We start from the raw sequence: 21,264 nt of genomic DNA, 5'->3' as shown, positions 1-21,264 counted from the left end.
CCTAATTGGACAACTGTATTTTAATCACTGTAAAAAAAAAAAAATCCTGTCAAAGCCATGTTTTCTCAATTGTCTTTATTACTGTTGGTTCATATCCAGTTCTTATGCAAACAAAGGAGTGCTCATGTTAATCTTAAAAAACATGCTCTCTATAAGCTTTCCCTATTGTGCAAATTCCTGCTCTTGCTACAACCTGTAGAGTTATATGAATGTCAAACACAGCACTGTGAAGACCCGAAAATGTCAGACTCAGTTATGAGTAGGTCTACAATGACACCATGTTTTGCAGCTTATATTAATGAAGACAAAATTGTAGTATGATGGTGCTGAATGCTGAGAAGTAAATAGTGCAAAGCAGGTGTTTTAGTACAGTGCTGGATTGTGTTCTGAGTGCAGGTCTTAGGCCGCTTCCAAGCTTCAGAGCAAACTTCAGTTCTAACTGCTCCACAGAGAACCTGCTGACCGTTGAAGCCGTTCTTGGCACAGGGTCTCACGGCTGTGCTAGACCTGTAGCAATTCAGCATACAAAAAGACAGGGCAGTAAGTAATAAGTTATCATGTGGCAACTACGGCAAATGGAAGCTTTAGATCCTTTTATTCTTCCAACACTTTTTCGTATTTTTGCTCTGCAATAAGAACCTACTGCCCAGCTTTCTTCAGGCCATCAGGTCACTGCGATCAGGTGAAGTTTCTGTTCAACTTTCTTGAGTTCCTCCAGACTGATGTTCCATCCATTAAATGGATTCCTTAGAGAGTACATTATTTTTTGCAATAAATACGAATGCAATTGTAATGTATGGCATAAACAGACTACCCAATATCCTGAATGAGCTCTCTGATGGTTACAATGGCCACGTGATGCTGAATACAAGGTGTAATTGTACAACCATCCTTATGAAGAAATATTCATCTAATCTAAACCATTAATTTAAAGACTTTCATTCCTAATAGGAGTATGTCCTTCAGACTGTGGATAACATATCTGTTAACGTCTTATCACCTTTTCACAAAAGGACAGCATTCTTTTAGCTACTGTAATGATAGAGAAAGAGTAATGTATATATATATATTTAATATCTTTTAATTAGGTTTAGCTAAGGAAACTATTTGTGAAAGTCAATTCAAGGTCAGATGTCTAAGGACCACCTGTCAGTGATTTACCACCCTGCAGCAATTCAGAGGTTGAGAATTTCTGCAAAAACTCAGGAAAATGCATTAAACTATTTGCTATAACTGCACATTCATACCTCTCTTTGTATTACCTATACATAAAAATGCCTTTGCATGTCTACTTTAAAAGTGTTAATCCATGTCCTGATCCACAGGGTAAGATATTAATTAAATACTTGAAACTAGGTTACTGGGTATAGTTTTCAACATTAATTGAAACTAAGCAATACAACTAGGAATAAAAGGATAATAGAAGTGAAAAATGGGATATGAAAAGGGAAAAAAATAAAAATATAAACATGTTTCAAGTCAGACAGAAGTAGCTGAGGTAGTACATACATCTTGCAATTAGGCAATCCACAGGATTCAGCTGTGGAGCCAGACACTCTCAGCTTCACTTTTGTGTTCTCAAATCAGCTTTAATTTAAGGAATATATTATTTTTACATTTCCAACCCTTCCTCTATCAATGCCAAACTAAAATAATCAGGAAGAGTTTGTAGCTTCCAGTAGCATTAATTGCACTATTTTATTTTTAAATCATAATCTACAAACCTGTAGTCTACAGATGTAAAGACCTAAATTATGGAATATTTTAAAACAAAACAAAAACAAACAAACAAAAAACCACCAACCATACAGCCTGCATTAAAGTGTTATATAGATGTAACTTTCATGCATCAGTTCCTTACATGCCATGTAATTTTCTACAGAATGCAGTATGCTGAATAACATCACAATATATCTGATGAATATTTGAGCTGTTTCATTAGGTAAAGCCATACGATGATCAAAAGAAAGACCTATCCTGGACCTTTCGAAACCTATGTGATACGTTTCAGGATTCACCTGGGAGATTGTGCCTGAAACAGCCCAGAAAGCTGCGCACAGTTAGGTCAGAGCACAGGTTGTGAGGTTTCCTGATGGCTAAACATGATATGACATGACCGTTGCCACAGCAAAGGAGCTGTAAATTGTAAGAGATAAGGTCTTCGTTCTGCAGAGCTGGCTAAGCTCTTACCTATGGGCAGTAATCTAAAGACAAATACACAAGTGGACCTTGCAAAGTAAAGCTTGATGAGATTGGGGGTGATATAAACTGCTGTGTAATCCCTAGCAGATGCACATTAAGATTACATATGAAGGACAAATGGAGGGTGTATCCAAGGCCTTACCATTCCTCACATCTGCTCTATCATCAGGACTGTCTTAAGCAGCTCCTGATGAGTGCGGCTCACAGGCAAATGTTGTGTTACTGGTACACTGTTGGAGTGATATGAGCAAGCAGAACAAAAACTGTGTGGACTAGAAACTAATTCTCAACTTCCTGTTTTCAAATGTTTGAGTTCTGCTGAAGTTGACAGTCTATGAGAATATTACCTATTACCTCATTAATATTCCTTTTTCTTTTTCTTTTTTTTTTCTTTTTTTCCCTGTTAATTGTACCACCAGTAATGGAAGCAGCAATATTTAGAGTTCCCATCCAGGAGCAGCAGCAAGGCTGATGGTTCTTTGCTTAGAATATGCCTATTTGGCCAAGTAGAAGCTTAGTTAGCAGCATGCTTGTTATTGGCAGAAAAGGATTACTGACTATCTGGGAAGGACAGTGAAAACGATGGAGCTGTAGAACCATATCAAAGCTACCCCAGAAGTGTTTGAACCAGCTAGCACTGTTGCCATCCACTTCTAGATGTCCTTGGGATACAAAAAGTTCATAGGGTGCAGCAGTCATAATTTTCTGAGCAAGGAAATTTAGGCCACAGAGACACCTCCATACTGTGCAAACATCTCTTTAGTTAATTTAGGTGAACCCTAAATTCTTAGCACTGGAAATAGACTATTGTGAATGGCGTGTACTAATTACTGTCACAGATGTTTGTTATTTCTAAGCATTCTCACATCTGAGTTTGATGCCAAATTTATAACGTAATACAGCCTTTAGTAAAGCATTAAAACTAAAATAACAATTACAGTGTTGTGTTTGACTTCTACTGCTTTCCTCCATGTTTGAAAACACGTATACATCAAACATGGTGAAAGAGTATATTTATTAGCAGTACATTGAGTATATAATCATAACAAATAAAATAGCGAATGCTGAGAATTAACTTTATGGGACAAAAGTTACAATTACAGTAATTATTATTATGAATCACTTTTGTACATGACATTAAGAGACATTCAAATGTGAAGTTCAAGCACATAAAACCTTAGGACTTGATGTAGCATTTATGTTTCCAGTGAGTTCAATGATTTGAGTGAAATTCACAGTAGTATTTTAGCTGTACTGAAGAAGGGTGAAGTACAAAGAAAATGAGTCCTCTTTAAAATACCACAATGAACTAGCTAAAAAGCTAGAAATAGGGCTGCCAAAAGAACACAGAACGTTGACCACATTAAAGTGGAAAATGTTTTTTCAGCTTTTACAGGAGCTCCTTTCCCCTGAGATTACAATGTAAAAGAAGTGTCTAGTTTTCAAAAGTGAAAAACAGGTGACAACTGAAGTAAGTTTGGAAATGCATCTATGATTACAATTAGTTCCTCCAGCCAATCTTCTCTTCTCTCTTCTCTTCTGTGATCCAAAATTTCTGGTCAGACTACAGTTCCATTTTGGTATATCACCAGAACCCTATGACTGTGATGTCTGTGAGGACATACCGTGCAGTCAGGGAGACAAAAATATAATTCTCACCAGGCATTTGTGAGTATTTCCAAACCAAACTACATTTCCACCACTACCATCATCCCTATCTTCACAGATTTGGAATTACAGTCCACAGACCGCTGTATCCAAAGGGACTCTTCAATTCGTACATCTATTAAAATCATGGTAACAGAATGCAGAGTACCTTTGTTATATAGCCCTAGCCCAGTCACTAACTCTATAAAACCTTAATGCTCTTTTGTTCTACATTTTACTGACTTTTTCTTGAGTATCATACATGTGTTACTTTACGCCAGGCTGAATGGTGTACTTTCTGTTGAACAAAACAATATTTGTATTTGCTTACAGTATAAGTAAAACTAGAAAAAAATAATTTCTACCCGTATTAAAAAATTAACCTAAATTTTAAAATCGTTGAAAAAATTCCTTTGTTCAGGTCTCCCATAAGATGTAACCAAAGCCCCCACCTTCTGCATTCACCTGCCTTTCAGAATTAATCTCTATAAAAAATAAGATAAAGGCGATTACTTCAAAGCAACATTAACAGAGGTAATTTAAGCAGCCTCAATTCAATAATCTCAGTGAGATTATATAGGACTCCAGAGTCAGAAACGGATACAGATAAAGAGTTAAATATTAAAAGATAATTTACTTGCCAAGTCTTTCTGACAAAAACTTTTATAGCACGAAAACTATTACAAGCAGATTTCTTGTTAATCTAACAGAAACTCTGGTAAACTTTTTCTTTTATGAATGAATGTTATTTCATGAATGTGACAAGCTAAAATGTTACTATACAGTTAAAAACAAATAACGCTTAGGATAAAATGCCCATTCCTATTTCCTCTCTGTCCTGTTTCCTCCCCTTGAAACACTCTGGAGCTAAGCAAACACCCTCCTTGACACTCTTTGCTGTCCTGATAGACGTCCTTCTCCCTTTCCCTCATATCCCGCCCTTAAACCATCAGCGCATCTGTGACCATCCAGACAGATTCACTGAGTGCCAAGCAGAAGGCTGCTCTTCAGTGAAGCAATCTGGAGTCCAAACTGAGGGACTGAGGCATGGGCTGAAACACTGAGCTTCCATCTTCCAAGAGACATCAACAAACCCCTTTCACTTCCAAACAGCAATTCTGCATCTCTCCCCCTCAACAAATATTTAAGTGGTTAGTAATTTAAACTCTGGCACCAAAAACAGAACACACACACCCCTCAATTAAATAGGGCCTTTTATGTTAAATGAGGGCATGGAGAAGGACAGGAAGGAAGATGAAGCAGAGCTCTGGAATCACGCTCCTAACAACAACCTTCAGGTTAGAGCAGTTGATTCATCACTGACACAAAATACATATCAAAATTTGAGAGAAAGGTTTAGTTACTAAAAAAAGCTCCTGAAAGCTCCCATCTCAGCTGCTAAACTAAAGTATTTATTTATTTATTTATTAATATTGTAACTTTTAAACTTCTCTAGTCAATCTTCCAGCACAAACAAAAAAACTTCCTAAAAACAAAAGGACAAATCCGCCAAACCTTTCAGAATTTTAATGGATTTTTTTCTGCAGAAGTCAGCTTTGAAACCAGGACAGAAATAAACAGATGGACACCTGTCTGCTCCTACTAACACTTACACATCATTACCAACTCTCTTACAGAGAATGTTTGCTCCTGTTTGATAAATCCACAGCACAAAATCTTCTGGGAATACAGCAGAATTTAAAGTCTGCCCTGCTAGGCTCCCCAAACGTCTGACCCTTTATTTCACAGGAGGTAAAAAAAAAACCCTACGTACACCTAACTTAAAGAGCCTACCATGACTATATATCCAAGCACAGCACGGGCTCCTACCCTGGAGTAAACAATAGTGCATAGTCTTAATGCTTCTCTTTCCTATTTCAGCTGCTGTTTGTAAAGGTGTTTAAACCACCTAAAGCCAAAATCACGCAAAAGGAAATCTGCAATAACTCAAGAGGTGGAAGTTACATTACCCTGTATTTACTCTGATGCAGCTGATAAGAGCATCTGATGCTTAAATTTAACTGAATTTGACTGGAGGTCTTGGGAAGAGTGCTGGGGAACCAAACTGTAGCCAGTGCATTAACCTGGCCCTCAGAGGCCTGGGGAGAACAGTCCTAGAAATACACAAACAGCCATTACAAGGAAACAAGTACACTTTTTAAATAGCTTTCACTGTAGGTCTGATTATAGGCCTTACAAATTACAAAATTATCTAGAAAATGTGGTGTTCCCATCCATCTCCAGCAATTCATTTATTTTTTCCCACAATATGCTGACAATGGCTGGGACTTCTTGGTACATAATGACAACAGAAGACCTCTGTTTGTTTCCATAACTTTACTTTTATGGTGAAGTCAGTGGAAACATAAGGGGATTTGACTTATTTCTAAGTTTACTGCAAGTGAATCATTTTCAGTTACAGTTTCACCATTTTTGGCCCCACTGCTTGCAATTGATTGTCCTAGAAAAATACTGCATGCAAGCTGAATGCCTTTAAAAAATACATATAACAAAATACCTAAGTTAGAATAACCACAGCTATTGTGAAAGATTGCCCAGGTATACTTTCATTTTCTGTATTCAGTTTATTTATACATAAACAAAACAAAAGGAGACAGACATGAATGTAAGCAATTGCAGAATCATTAGGTGAACTACAGTGGAAACAATGAAATGCATAATGTATACCTGGTTTCATATCCTAACATATCCCATTCTTTAGAAGGTAAACAGATTGCCAAAATTTATAATAAAAGGAAAACTGTTTCCAACCTTCTCAATACTGAAATCTGCTCATGAGCTTCAATTACCACTTTAAAACATCAAACTGTCACAGATATGGTCCTTTCACTTTCCCCCATGTGGAAATGTATTACTGAAACATTTTCTAAGGATCAAGAAAAAAAAAAAAAAAAAAAAGGAGATCTTGACCTGTGGGAATAGGAACAGAGATTCCAGCCATCAAAATACCGAAAAGCACCTGTGGCTGTACCGAAATACAGAGACTTTCTCAGGAAGATGTGGAGAACTGAACCACCCTAAGAGCAATAGAAAGTGGCAAACTGGCGCCACCCTCTGCTACCAAGACGGAATTACTCATTTTTCAGATACGATAAAAATGTAATTCTTACCCAATCTATCATACCCAATTTTCCATATTTATCTGCAGTCAGCCCACAGTCCCAGACTCTAGGTTATCATACTTCCAAGTATGATTCTTTCTAATATGTCCCCCATGATGTTTAAGTAAATCATCCATAAGCATCCACAAAAACTGAATATCAACTTCTTCAAAATTACACTCCAAACTCTCCTCAGGAAGAAATCCTCTCCTACAAAGCCTTGACAACAGTTAAGCTACTAATGCCCTCTGATCACTGCTCTTGCTAAGACAATGTTATCTCATTAGTTTGGTACACTGCAGGGTATCGTGGAAGAAGCCATGAACCTCCCCCCATTTAGAACCAAGCTTTTATTGCGTGTTATTAGAGCAGATAGCCCTCTCCAGGTGTGGGCTGTATGCTGGGCTCTTACAGACAATGCACATATGAATATGAAAAAAGATTTAAAAACAGCTCCTCGGTGTACCCTGCAAAAGAACAGATTATTCATTTTGTAGAAATCTATTCTGACTGTATTCCATGAAAATAAACATGCTATTTGGAAAGCCATAAGATGTTTTTATATAAATGTATCTTTTTCAAAGAAGCCTGTACATACAAATGGCCAAGGAGGTTTCAATAGAGCTAGAAGATACTATAAATTGTAGTAAGTAAACCTGTTTGGAAAACAGAGCTTCTGTCTCATGAAGAATTTCCAAAATTGTTTGACATCAGCACATCATATCACATTAGCTGAAACATTAGGCTTGTTTAGCCTCTCCACCAAAGCTTCCCCAAAATACACTCCTAAATCTCTACTTCTGGTCATGGCTCTGCTTACAATCTGTGATGAAATTCTGAACAACTGCTTCAGAAATCCAGGTTGAAAAGTACAAGGTTAAACCTTTAACTGAATACCATGAGTACAGCCTAGGCCTTGGCCTGGCTCCTTGCAGACAGACGATCTATAATAAAATCACATTACTGACTGAACAAATTTTTGCAATGCCATGTATCAGTCTTTCTTAATTTAACTATGGTTTGCCTACAAAAAGAACTACTACAATATTTACATTTCCTGTTTGAGAGAAAACAACTAAATGCAGACATTAAAATCTGGCTCTGACATCAACCCCTAACATACTAACAAGTTGAATTCCATCAACCACTAACAACTAACAAGTTGTTTCACGTGATGGGTCTGGCTGGGAGAGCTAACTTTCTCCTTAGCAGTCCATGTGGTGCTGGGTTTTGGATTTGTGTCCCAAACGGTGTTGATAACACAACCCCTGTTTGGCTGTCGCTACACAGTATCCGTGCAGCATGGAGGTCTTATCTTTCTTCCCTGTTCTGCCTGCCCAGTGAGTCAGCTCGGGGTGGGCTAGAAGTTTGTAAAGGACAAAGACAGGATACCTGACCTGGACTGACCAGCACATAATGTTACATTCAGCGATAAAAAAATGGGGCTGAAGGGCTCTGTTTTCCAAGGGGACCGGTGTGTGGGGACTGGCTGGTCTGCTTGCAGGAGGCTTCACCTTGCTCACAGCTGCACATGGCTGCTCACGCCCCGAAATCAACGTTCCCTTTTCCTAATTCAAATAGACGTTTCTCCACTTGGGCAGCCACACTTTTATACAAAATTCAGAACTAAGAAGCTTCAGACTTATTTTAATAAGCACCTTCTGTGAGGTACAAAATAGAAAGGCAAGTCTTAACAGACTGTGAGCAACTCTGAGGGTCAAGCTCTCTCACTTACTGCTACATGAAAATGACAGGCATAGAAGCTTCAACGTTTGCACAACAAACCAAATATTCACAGGCAAACTCATTTTTCTTTTTACAGTTTACAAGTGGAATAAAAAAGCCAGAAAGCTGACGTGCAAGCACGGCAAGTTTCACCAGGTTTCCTGACTGACCGCCACTCGCTGAAAAGGAGCCGAACGTGACGGCTGCGAAGAGCGGCGACCCCCGGGTCTCAGCTCCGCAGGGGGATGGGGACTGAGCGGACACACACAGGGCGCTGCCCCCGCTTCTGCCTCAGAGGAAGCTGCGCTGCCCGGTGGCGGCTCCTGCTCCCCTCACGACCGCGGACGGCTCCTGCCTGCGGGGCGGCCCTCAGCCATCCCTGAGCCGGCCCTCGCCCTTCCCGCCGCCGGGCGCTAAGGTGACGGGGCCGGTGCGCTGCCTGCGCCCCAGCCGGCTGACACCTGGGTTAGCCGTCTCCCTATGGTGCCCACAAATACCTCGGCAGCTCGGGCGCATCCAAAGTTCCCCAGATAACGCTGTGCTATGTGTAGTCTGGAGTCTCCCGGGGGAAACCTGTCCGGGTACCACGAGCACCCACTGCTCCTCAGCATCACCGCTTGAGGTGTGATGGGGGCTCAGAAGGGGCATCTCTGAGGGTACCTGCTCCTCCCTACCTTGGCAGGTCATTTCAACCTTGCCTTAACGCTTTTTCAATTTGACACAAAAATATTGTACAATAGAATAACAGAAATGGTTTTCTTAAAGTGCTTGAATTTTGAATTAGAACCCCTGATTACAACAATCCTAAGTTTATTAAGTACGTGTTGAAATAGGGTAATCTTAAGACACCAAAGATGTTCTGACATTCTATCACAAAATTCCCTGTACTATGAGATTTATTTATTTATTTATTTATTTACACAAAACAGTGCAGGAAAATGAAATCCGTTCACTAGCAATCAAAATTTTGTGCAGGAAGCTAACTAATAACTGGGCAGCACTTAGCTGTAAATCACTCTACATTAGAACTGTTCTCTTGGGGAAGTTGCAGTACTGTGACTTAAATTTGTCTAATTTCATAGCAGGAGGGACACCTGGAGCTCATCTAGTCCACGCCCCACTCAAAACTAGCTGAGACAGCTGACAACTGTAAGAAGCTGGGTGCAGAGCTCAAGGTGTCCCCCCCCCTCCCCTTTTTTTTTCTTTTTTTAAAGTTTGTTTGATTATTTTTAGTGATACTCTTTACTAATCTTTGACCTGAGGAGCTCATGATCTGCTCTCTCATGTAAGTAAAACTGGAGAAAAAAAAAAAAAAAAAGCAACCATCAGCCTCTCTACTGTTCAGCTTTTTTCCAAACAGCCATATGAAAAGATTAATTTGGCTGAAATAGGGAATTTTATTTTGTGCAATTCAGAAATGAAGAACTACATTTTCTAAACTCAGTTGTTTCTGTGCTAGACGTGTAAAATTCAATTATGCTGCAATCTTTCCATTTTACATTACAACATGCAGTGCAAGAATGATACATTATTTTACTCGAATGCCCAAGTTAATCATTTCTGAATAAATCAAGTACTATCAACTGCACAAGAGTACTGGTAACAGTTAACATTTTTTCAATTGGGAAGAAAAAAAAATCTCAGTACCCCAGATCAAAAAAACATCAACTGGAACATAGTGGAGCCACAGTTGTTACCAAGTTCTTTAATTTAATTCCAAAACAAATTTTATTTATAGTTTTGCCTTACTGGACACTTGAGTGTATAATATAAATGGTACTAATGAATAAAAATACAATTCGAGATCAGTCAACACTTCAAAAAGTACAGTTGGCTATTTTTAAGAGATTATCACTTCAGTATAGAGTTTATCTAGATTAACACCAGCTCATATAATCTTAGATTTAACATTGCTTTCTTCCCTCTTCATTTTTAAACTGTCCAGTTTGATGAAATGTTGAGTAGGTTTGTTAAAAAAGAAAAAAAAAAGCTTAGTCATAGCCTAACATCTTATTTTTCTTGCTACATAAACCAATACTACACATATTGTTTCCTATATAAAACATTTATCTGTCACTAAAGTTATACTTAACTAATCAGTGCAAAAGCAACATCTTAAGCATAAACTCCATCATATGTATTTGTGTACAGAGGTGATTTTATCTTTTAAAATGTTATTATTAAATTAGAAAAATAAACTAGCAGTGACAATCACACTGTCAGCAGTGCAGTTTGCAAAACAGTGAAAAGTTACCTGTAATAATGTAGGAATAATTTGATGAATAATTTCTGCCATCTTCCCCCTATACAAAGAGTGTTATTGCCTATGTCTATAATTTGACATCTTTTGGAAATCTTTTTCTATCACAACTCTTAAGATCCACTTCCAATTTAAAAGTATTTTCACCAAATAAGAACAATGTGTTCTGCTATATTGTTCCTGCTTTCCATAGGAGCTATAACATATGCTGAAATAATAAACAAGAAATAATTATCTAGGAAAACAGTAAATGCTAGTGACACAGTAGGACATAAACCTCAATATCATTATCAAGAAATTTGGAAATTCACTATTTTTTTTTTTTAATGTGCAAGAGGCATATAAATATTTTTCATAATCTGTTGCTGACATTTCAGTAAAATTTTTGATCAAATGACACCTCTCATACATTATGTCGAGAAAGTAAATCTCCTAAACCACATATTGCAGCAGTTCAAAACATGAGGTACAATATACTCCATCCTTAATCGGAACTTTTAAGTACTGAACACTTTAGCAAGGGAGTTGATCTACATAAGATTGTTAACCTTTCAAATATATAGTGCAATAGTGCAATTCTTACAATTTATCTGTCTTCTATTAACTTGCCCTCAAATACATCTGTAATTATCTCCCTGAAAAAGGCAGCATACTTGCACTACACTTCAGACTTTAAGAAAAGGGTAAGAAAACTTTAAAATACTGGTACAAAAAAATATTGACCTACGTGTTACTAGTGTGTTATAATTTCATCATGCATATATTTCACTTTCAGTATGTTGTTTGAAATTAAGAAATGCACCGTTGGTTTTGCTTTTCCCCCTTGTGATGCAGGAAGCTGTCAGCATCACCTTCTACCTAATTATTCTACCTGTTTTACTACTAAGATGGAAAACCCACATGAATAGAGCGCTGGGAATTACAACTGCACTTCTGGCAAACACCTTCAGTTTGGGAACACTAAACAGAGGTCAGTAAGGGCATACAGGTATCTACATATTAAAGAACATACGTGTTTTGCATTTTGTTCACTGGATGCTGTTCCCAAAGAACTACACAGAGGTAGCCTGCTTATTCCTACTGGTGTAATTTCAAAAGTCTTCAAAACCCCTTTTTCACCAGTGGTAGGTTAATTTCTTTTCCTACTGATATTGTTTCCATATGCTTCGACAAAGGCAGGATTTTACTAAGAATAAAGGCCTGAAGTGACCATGTATTTTCTATAACTGAAGATACAGGGGCTCCCTTAACATATAGGCAGTCCATTTTATGCACATGCATGTTTCTTATGAATTTCTCATAGTGAAAAAGTCACATTTAAATGAATAAATAAGTTTGCTGCAAGACTTACAGTATTTAAATAAATTTATAAATGGATTAGCACAGGATATTGTATCATCATTGCTCAAGAATTAACTCTAAAGAGTAGTTAAATGTTTTTGAAAATATTATATGTAACTTCAAAGGTTTACACGTTTTGTAAACTTATTTCTGTGTTTACTTAATGGAGTGTTCAATTGAACACATACAGCTCCCCCTCCCAATACAGTTCAAGACAAAGAACTCTGCTTTTATTAGCGTATGTTGCTGTATGTTAGTCTACTACTCTTTAAGCATGCATTTGCAAATAACCATTTATTCTTAGAGACAGAAGAAAAAAAAAAAAAACAAAAAAATGAGAGCTGTTCTTCATATGTTTAGCTCAGTAAAGAACGTATGATTTTGACTTGAGATGTCTAAATTTCAAAGCTACCTAAAATAAATTTGCACATATTCTTAAAAATGCTCCTTACTAAAAGTTTCTATATTACATGTGCACTGCAGTTTTATTTTATTTTCTCGGCCTGGTTTTCAAAGGAGAAACAAGCCCCATACAGTTACTCAGCATAGGATCTGCTCTCTTTCAGCAGTTTTGAAAGTCAGGATGCAGTTAAAGTGATTGTGCAGAGCAGGACATTTCTGTTGCAGTGTAAGCCAAGTGTTCATTTATGCCCAATAATGAGAAGACCCAGAAGTTTCATCACATCAATCAAAAGCTTTCACAAATCATAAAGGATTTCAAGGATAACACCAATTGACCAGGCCTGAGTTTCACAGCTGAAAGGGCAATATTGTCCATTTTCATTGGTCAGTTCTGGAAGCCCTTTCCAGGATGATCTGATAAAGGAAAAACAAAGAGCATTCTTGTTAGATTATACATTGAAATTAAAAGAATATTTCATTATAAAACTTTGAGGAGATTATCTCAGTATGAAACTAAAAACCATGACTAAAGGCCTGTTTTCCTATAGTCACAATATGTTATTTAATAACTAAGATTGGATTCAATTATTTTATCTGCAACTGGAAATTGTACGTTTTTTGGGGATGTCTCTCCTTCAAAGTAGATTCTCTGGTACTAATAATACCTGAACTTACAGTACCGGAATAATGCTCCTGTTTCCCATTCAGACAGTTTTGCAACTTGAAAAAAGTAAGTGAACTTTGAGATAACTGGATGCTATTTGAGGGCCATAAAGTGAGTTCCTTTGTCTAAGAATACCAACATTATTAAAATTCTGAAACAGTCAGACTAATTTTTTCACTTATAATATGTGGAAACCTTAACAATATATTGCATAAACTTATCTGCCACATTTTTATTCTGTCACTACTAGCTCTGTAATTATTTTGTTTTGCAGGCTGTTTTATAAATACTTTGATTGTTTTTTTAAAAAAACAAAGACACCCAATATTTTTTGCTGAAATTCGTTTTTTGTACAAAATTAGATTCCTAGTTTTTACACAAAATTTATTTTCCCCAGTCTTTACATAGGTAATTAGAAATTTTAAAAATCTATAAACAGCACGAGATCTCAGCTGTCCTTGAAACCTGACTCGAGATCTGCAATAGAATCTGCACTGAACTTTGTATGTAGAAAACAGATGTTATTTATATTATAGACTTGAGACATTATAGATGTGATTTATACCATAGACTTCTATATCATATGATAATATTGTATACTTTTATATGCAATTGGATAGTGGATACCACTAGTTACTGTATATTTTGAACCTATGTTAGCTGCTGTATTACCTTTCAAGGTGAACGTAGTGGCGAGAAAGCACATTCTTTATCATAACTACAGTTTTTGCATAGATCTGCGGACCAATTAGCTTTGAGAAGTACAATTTGGCACGAAGAAAATATCCAATTGGCCACAGCCATTCCTAAGAAAAGGATGATAAGAGAGGATTATAGCTGTCATTTTGAAAAATTGTCAGCACTTATTCTGAAATGGAATAAACTGGCTCTTACAGGTCCTTGGTGATAATTAAAACCTCTGGCTACATTATAGTTGTCATTGTCAAGAGCATTATCATATACTCCACAGTACACCATATCACTGCAAGAAAAAAAAAAGAGGAATTATGTAAACAAAGCATTAACTAAAATAAGGCATAAATTAGAATACAGAAATGAACAAAAAATTTGTCATAGCATTTACATTTGATGGTGGTTAGTCAGGGAAGTCTCCATCAGGTTCTGCTTTTACATGACAATGGAATTCCAAATACTGTTTAAACTAGTGGAAAAACAGTTAAAATCTTGGAATGACTTATATTCATAATTTTGCCCTTATGTTTTTATTCAAACTGCAATGCATACACTGTATGCTTATGCTGTATCATATACAAGTAAACATTATAATGCAACTTTGATCTCTTATGATAGCGTATTTGACTTGCCTGCTATGTGGCATCCAAAACCACCTGCCGCTTGTCTACATAAATAAAAGCAACTGCATGGACTTTTAGAACAGTAAAATACTTGTTCCTGAAGCATTTATTGCAGCCTTATTTTACAGGTATACGAGAGGATTTTAACAAACGAAACATTACACCCACCCATTAAATAATCCATACTGGCATGTTTTAACACTTATTCTTATCTCTACTATACTTACTCTGGGTCTAAAGTTTTCATGCCTAACGGACCAAGTAGTTTTTCCTCTGCTATCTGCAGAGCTTTCCAAGCTCTCTCAGGTGTGAACAACTCAGGCGCCTAGTAAAATAATAACAATTTACTCAGTAAACTCTGCACATGTACACACACAGGACTATGTATATGAATGTAGAAGACCACAAAAGCCCTAGCTATCATATTACTGAATTAAAATACAGCTACTCTTATGGAACCTACAAGTCAGAGTAAGCAAGATGACAAAAGCTATTTCACTGCTTTGGGCTTTATTTATTTTAAATACACTTGGAAAAGACTATTACTGAAGTTCTTTACAAGGAAAATAAACAACCCCATGCTTTTCAGCTAATTTGAGGGGACTCCCCCCTCCTCATCCTAACCTAAAAAACAAACAAAAACCCACAAACACTTTGAAGACAGTGAACACTACAAATTTATCCCAGTGATAAATTTGGACAGCCATTTCATATAGCTAAGTTCTGTAAAGGATATACTTTTAGTGGATATTTTAAGACAGACCAATATTAAAAGCAAGGAAAAGAAAGCAAGCTTTGAAACTTTATCCTAAGCAATATATATTCCTAATATAACGCCATGCAGAGAGACCTTATAAGGCAAGTTAAATTCAATAATAAATAAAATAGTTTTAAGTAAAAATTCTTCCCCCTCATATACCTCACTTACCACAACCATTGCTATTGTAAAATTTGGTCTGAGTTGGTAATCACACCACGGACTTGAAGCTCCATAGCTGTCTTTATAAATTCCACGTTTGTGAACAAGATTTGGATGTTTTTCATTTGGATCTGCTGGGTTCTCAGAGACAAAGAACAGCCTTTCAAAGTATGCTTGAATTTTTCTGTCCCATTCATCATATGTGATAGTTTCCTCCTTTCCTGAAAGATATTACACGTGGATTTTATTTTCTGAAAACCGCCACAGTGGTAACAACAGAAGTGTGCTTATGCCTAGTTCTTTTTATTACAGTGTTACTTATGATATTCCTACCACAAAGGTCATTGAAGCATTGCAAAAAGGGTATTATTTAGAAATTGAATTATACTGCAGATCAACTCCAACACCTGCACTACTTTTTACAAGACAAATTTTCTCATTTGCTTTCATTAGCTAAGAGTAAACAGTATGAGATACTATGATCTATGGTAACTAATTAATTGAATAAGTCTAAAATTTTTAATCAACGTTTTTCAGCATGTTAACATGCCATCTCTTGCATCTAAAGATACTTAGGTAAGTTGCCAATATTTACAACACAGGATGAAAACAGATGTATCTTGTGTCATGTAATGAATGATGTGTTACATTGTGATAAATGGATATCAGTGATATAATTATTATGTGAGAAATTGGATTTAGGCTCCAAAGTTCCTTTGAAATCCACACCCTATTATACAGAATAAAATATTTGACAGGTTGACCAGAGAGCTTTGATTGTAATAAACTTTTGTAGTAACTAAAGATTTTACCTAAACTAGATTATTTTCCAAGTTTTTCCATTTTTCCTCCTAAACCTTCTTGAATAGCTTTGATATTCATCCCTGATGTTACACTGCCACCAGCTCATTTCAGTTATATTTATATTCCAATCATAAAATTATGAGATATGTGTGTCTTTACCATGTCTTTTTATGGTGACTCCATGGAATGGAAACTCATTTTTCCTAGATAAATCCAGCAGCCAGCGAACAGTCGACTTGCACAAGCCAACAATTTCCACAGCAGAGCCATCTCTAAAATAATAATGGTAAATAAGTCCAAAAATTACATTAAGAAGGTCATTAAGGATACAGATTGTTTTCAGTTACTTATTGAACTTTAAGGACAGATTATTCAGATACCTAAGGTTTCCTGTTTTGTGTTGCAGCCCACATCATACCTTATTTTTTTTTAAAGTTAATATTTTGCCTCAAAACTGTGTACCATGGCTATCAAGTATTGCCACATACATTCTCATCGTCTTCTCCAGACATTTTCCAGTTTACAAGAATATTATTTCCAACATACATGTTTTTTAAATTACTTTTTCCTCACTGTTATTAAGAAGGCCAAGAATCTGAAAACTTAAACTGACTTTTGTTAGTAAATAGTCACCAGTCATTCATAGTAACATCATTCAATTTCATAACTCTACTATTAGCTTTGAATACAAATTTAGTGAAGAAAGTAAAAAGTGAAAAACAAACAAACAAAACACAATTCAGGAAGACAAACAAGATGTCCAATACTATCATCCAAATGGAAAAAAAATATCATTTAAATGCAATACCACTTATTACAGCCACAGTCTGTACATTATCTAAATGCTGAAAATTGGTCTGTGAAAATTAGCAAAGTAGATCCTTGCATAGAAGACATGAATTAATCAAATGAAACAGAACAAATCCTAGGTGATACTGGAAGGTTGAAAAGAAATTAGCTTGCCAAAAGCTTCTGTGATTCTGTGATTTATTAGTAAACAAAGGCATGCATTAGAGATATATTGATAGTTGCTAAGATTGCCATAAGAGCTTATGCTTTTTCTACAATACTGTCACTGCACAAAACTGTTTCCTTGAGGAAACCTGACATATCTCCTTTATGAAATAAGACAATTATATTTTACTGTTTGTAATCCAAGACGAAAATTTACAATCGCACAAGAAAAACTCAAACAAACAACAACCAACCAAAAACTGGGAGACTCCTGCACAGGACACTTAGCCTGTCATTGTATCTCATTTTCTGGCCTGCTTTAAATCAGACTGGCTAGGTTTGTAATTCGTTGCGGAAGCATACCACACTGCCACAGTATTTCTCCTCATCTTATATAGAACTTTGCCTTCAACAACAAGCATGAAAATCAAATGGTTTATTATTATTAGGGTATTCACTAAAGAATACCCTAGTGCTGTAGGTTTGCAAGAAAAGAGCTAATTTTTAAAAATGTTTTATTTTTACTTTAAGCTTAGATGTTGCAAATATTTTTGAATTCTAAATAAGAAATACTCATTGATAATGGTGTGATTTTAATATCTTTTATAATAAAAAGTTATTCATAATCAGTCTAAATAACATTTTTTTTTTCCCAGTAATCTAGTATTGCAAGTATCCAATTTTTCCTGTTATGTTTTACTACTTGAATTTAAAACTTTCGCTTCTGGCATGGAGCAAAGTCCATGAAGATGAGGTCTTCCCCTGCTAAAAATACACCTCTTTTCTTTAAATGAGCACAAATTAAAAACACAATTAGTACTTTAGCAGTCAAATAGAAGTTAGAAACATATAGAACACTGAGAGCACCTCTCAGATGTGTTAACAGAAGGCATAATTCTGGAGAAGAATTTCAAAAAAAATCAGCCCCCCACAAAGGTTAGATTTTGTACCTCGGAGTAGCAGGAATTCCTCTGTTGCGAGCTCTGTCACTCTCCCCCATTTTATCCATCCAGGTGCCACAATTGAAACGGTTCCCTCCGAAGACAAAGCCAGTTTCATGGTCAACACCCGCTGTTACATTAAAACCTGCCAAGCAAGAATATAATGTATGAAGTCTGTATGTTAACCAACACAAAACCCCAAACGTGTGCTGAGCCCAAACATCCTAAATAAATGAAAAATCTCCACACAAGAGATCTGAGGTGGGTTTCTGAAGGCAGCTATACTTTTTGAGTGAACTTTCAAAGACAAATTGCACCACAACATAAAAATAGTTGCTGAAAGTAAACAAGCACTCTTAAAACATTAAATCTATCTTAAGTAATATAGTTTTAATAGCATTAAACACTGTTTGAAAAATAAACTTAATAAATTGAGGAAAAGAATGTAATCTTCATCTTTTGAATTGCACAGCAAGTGTGTTATATTTTTGTTACCTTCATCTCTCATGTTTTGATCAATCTGTGGACCGGCATTCCTTTCTCGGAAATTTATGCCTTCCATATGTCGTTGCATTGCTTCCTGTATTACTTCATAAAGCGGCTGATCCTAGGTTGATTGCATGTTTGGGTGATACGAGAAAGGCAAAATAAAAAAGTACTAGAAAGGCTCTATCTATTATGCCAATAGTAGCAATTCTTAGCCTCTAGTTTATTAGAGTTCAAAAGAAAAGCATCTAGCATTTTCAATAGCGCCTTTATCAATGGGATACATTTTATAATTTTTTTAGCATTATACAATTATTAATATAAACATTTTTTCAAGACTGAAAGCAAAGAAAAATTTAGAAGTAAAGTTGATGGATTTTTTCTTTCTTCACCTCCAGTTCCACCCCACACTTTTCTAATCAAGTAATGCAGATGTAGTAAGAAGTGCCTAGAATATGTAGTTCTTGCACTGTAATCATCTTTCACCATAGAAAAACAAATAGTGCCTGGTTCCTGTAGACAGAAAAATTGCATCCTTTCATTAAAAACTATAGCTGTGTTCAAGACTTGTAAATCAGAAGTCATCTTTACCACACTGCCTGCAGGTTGAGGAGAAGAGTCATCTCTTGGGTACATCCTAGAAACAGGACATCTGAGAATGTCTAATCCATTTGGAACAATTTTACAGTAGTCCTGGATACACTGAAGCCACCACCATACAGCATCACGACAGTTGTATCTGGCATGTGTCCCCTGGCCGAGCAGGTTGGGAATGAGACCATGTCTTAAAGTCCCACCAAATGCTAAAATTATGTTTCTAGAACAGAAATAAAACACTGTCTTGATTAAGTTAGTTTCAGGCAATTATCTAGCCAAATATTAATTACAAAATGTATAGGTTCATCTAAATAGCAAAGTAAGTCAAAGAGAAAAATAGGATCTTAAATACAGATTTGTAGCTTCCAACAGCAAGATTTTGGCATGACTTCACTTAAATTCTTCACTAGCACAAAAACTTCTTTTACAATAAAAATTTATCTATTATTCTACAAATTCCTCAACATGAATAAATTTACATATATTTGTTTCTATGAAACATACAACATTGCTAATACGGTAAAGGCAATTTCATTTTTCATACGTTGTGATATTGACCCTAAACCCAAATCCCACTGAGGTCAGAGGAAAGGTTTTTACTGATGTTTACTGTTTATGATTATCCTTGTATCCTTTCTGATGGGGGTGGACAGGGAGGGAGGGCAGGAGCAGATGACGATTTTCTGTTAAAATACAGAGAGGTGCCAGCAACTGAGATATTGAGAATTTTCATTTGAGAACCTTTGCACGTACCTTGCAGAAAACATGGACTCCAACTTGTTTTAAAAGGGAATATAAACATACTAGTAGACCGCAGATATTACTGTATGAGTAAGGTAGCAGTTAGCTGGCCAAATATACAACAGCATAAACAAATGCTAATTTAAACAAACTAACTTTTATGTTCGTGTCTTGTGGAAAGCTACACCCAAATTGAAAGATTAACGGGAATACCAGCTCAGTAAGTCTGGCTTAAATCTGACTCATTTATCAGGCTAAACATTAGCATATCGTATACAGATATCAGATTGTAACAATCCACAGTTAGCTGATTTCTAGTATTAATAGAGTAATATTAGCAGTCACCAAAAAATCATGATAGACCTTCGTACCTTTCTGATCAAAATAGAAATCCCTTTGCTACTTCAAGTTCTTAAATAAATAATTTTCAAATTATTGCTCAGTAACAATGACACAAGTACACTTAAAATAATCACTTTGTTTAAGGACAAGCAGTAGTGTTACATGGGCTAAAACTCCCTTATCTATACAGAACTGGAATATCCTATCAATGTTAAGAAAACAAAAGCGATATAAGGAGTATTTTTCATTCCATGTAAAAAGAACTCACAAATCCATCTAGGACCATTAAAGTTTTATATTGTACATCAACTATTTCTAACAGGTTGCACGTTCTTCCAGATTTTAAGAGCAAGAGCATGCCTTTTCCTAACTATCTGAAAAACTACTTCAAGCAATAGTAAGAACTAAGAATCAGTCAACTCTTACCTTGCTTCTAGATAACGCCCTGTAACTAACATTAGACCTCTCAGTGCAATAAAGGTATCCCTTCCCCAAGAGCGAAAAATCCCTGAAGAAAAGTGAGGTAAACCTAAAAAGAAATGTCATTGAGGAATTCATTTATTGATATGGCAGAAATCTCCAAGCACAAATGTATGTACAAACTAAACAGAGGTAAAAATATATTCACATGCATAATTATCTTTTTTTTTCCTGAAATAAAAACTCATTTTAGAACAATTAACCTCAAGAATTTCTAAGTCATGCAACAGACTATGCGTGTCAGTAAGAGTCATGTTTTTCCCTTTTAATTTTTTTTTGATTAAGGCACTTTGTAATGTAGTCATGTCACCCTTTAATAAT

General features: G+C 36.0%; 1 protein-coding gene across 5 annotated transcripts in view; it reads right to left on the bottom strand.

Moving 5' to 3' along the window:
- Positions 1-9,616: 9,616 nt before the first annotated feature.
- AGL (amylo-alpha-1, 6-glucosidase, 4-alpha-glucanotransferase) overlaps positions 9,617-21,264 on the bottom strand; it is a 36,770-nt gene continuing 25,122 nt past the window's right edge. For all 5 annotated transcript variants that reach the window (XM_040566249.1, XM_040566250.1, XM_040566251.1 and 2 more), the window contains exons 25-34: positions 20,890-20,992; positions 19,375-19,600; positions 18,793-18,904; positions 18,307-18,442; positions 16,562-16,674; positions 15,608-15,819; positions 14,907-15,004; positions 14,258-14,345; positions 14,036-14,169; positions 9,617-13,113 (exon numbers count right to left, since the gene is read on the bottom strand). In XM_040566249.1, coding sequence (XP_040422183.1) covers positions 12,996-13,113; positions 14,036-14,169; positions 14,258-14,345; positions 14,907-15,004; positions 15,608-15,819; positions 16,562-16,674; positions 18,307-18,442; positions 18,793-18,904; positions 19,375-19,600; positions 20,890-20,992 — 1,340 coding nt within the window. In that variant the 3' untranslated portion in view covers positions 9,617-12,995. The remainder of the gene's footprint in view (positions 13,114-14,035; positions 14,170-14,257; positions 14,346-14,906; positions 15,005-15,607; positions 15,820-16,561; positions 16,675-18,306; positions 18,443-18,792; positions 18,905-19,374; positions 19,601-20,889; positions 20,993-21,264) is intronic.

Source organism: Cygnus olor, chromosome 8 (assembly GCF_009769625.2).
Source record: "Cygnus olor isolate bCygOlo1 chromosome 8, bCygOlo1.pri.v2, whole genome shotgun sequence".
NCBI lineage: Eukaryota > Metazoa > Chordata > Aves > Anseriformes > Anatidae > Cygnus > Cygnus olor.
Note: the sequence above shows the minus strand (reverse complement) of the source record. Positions and strands in the feature narration are given on the sequence as shown.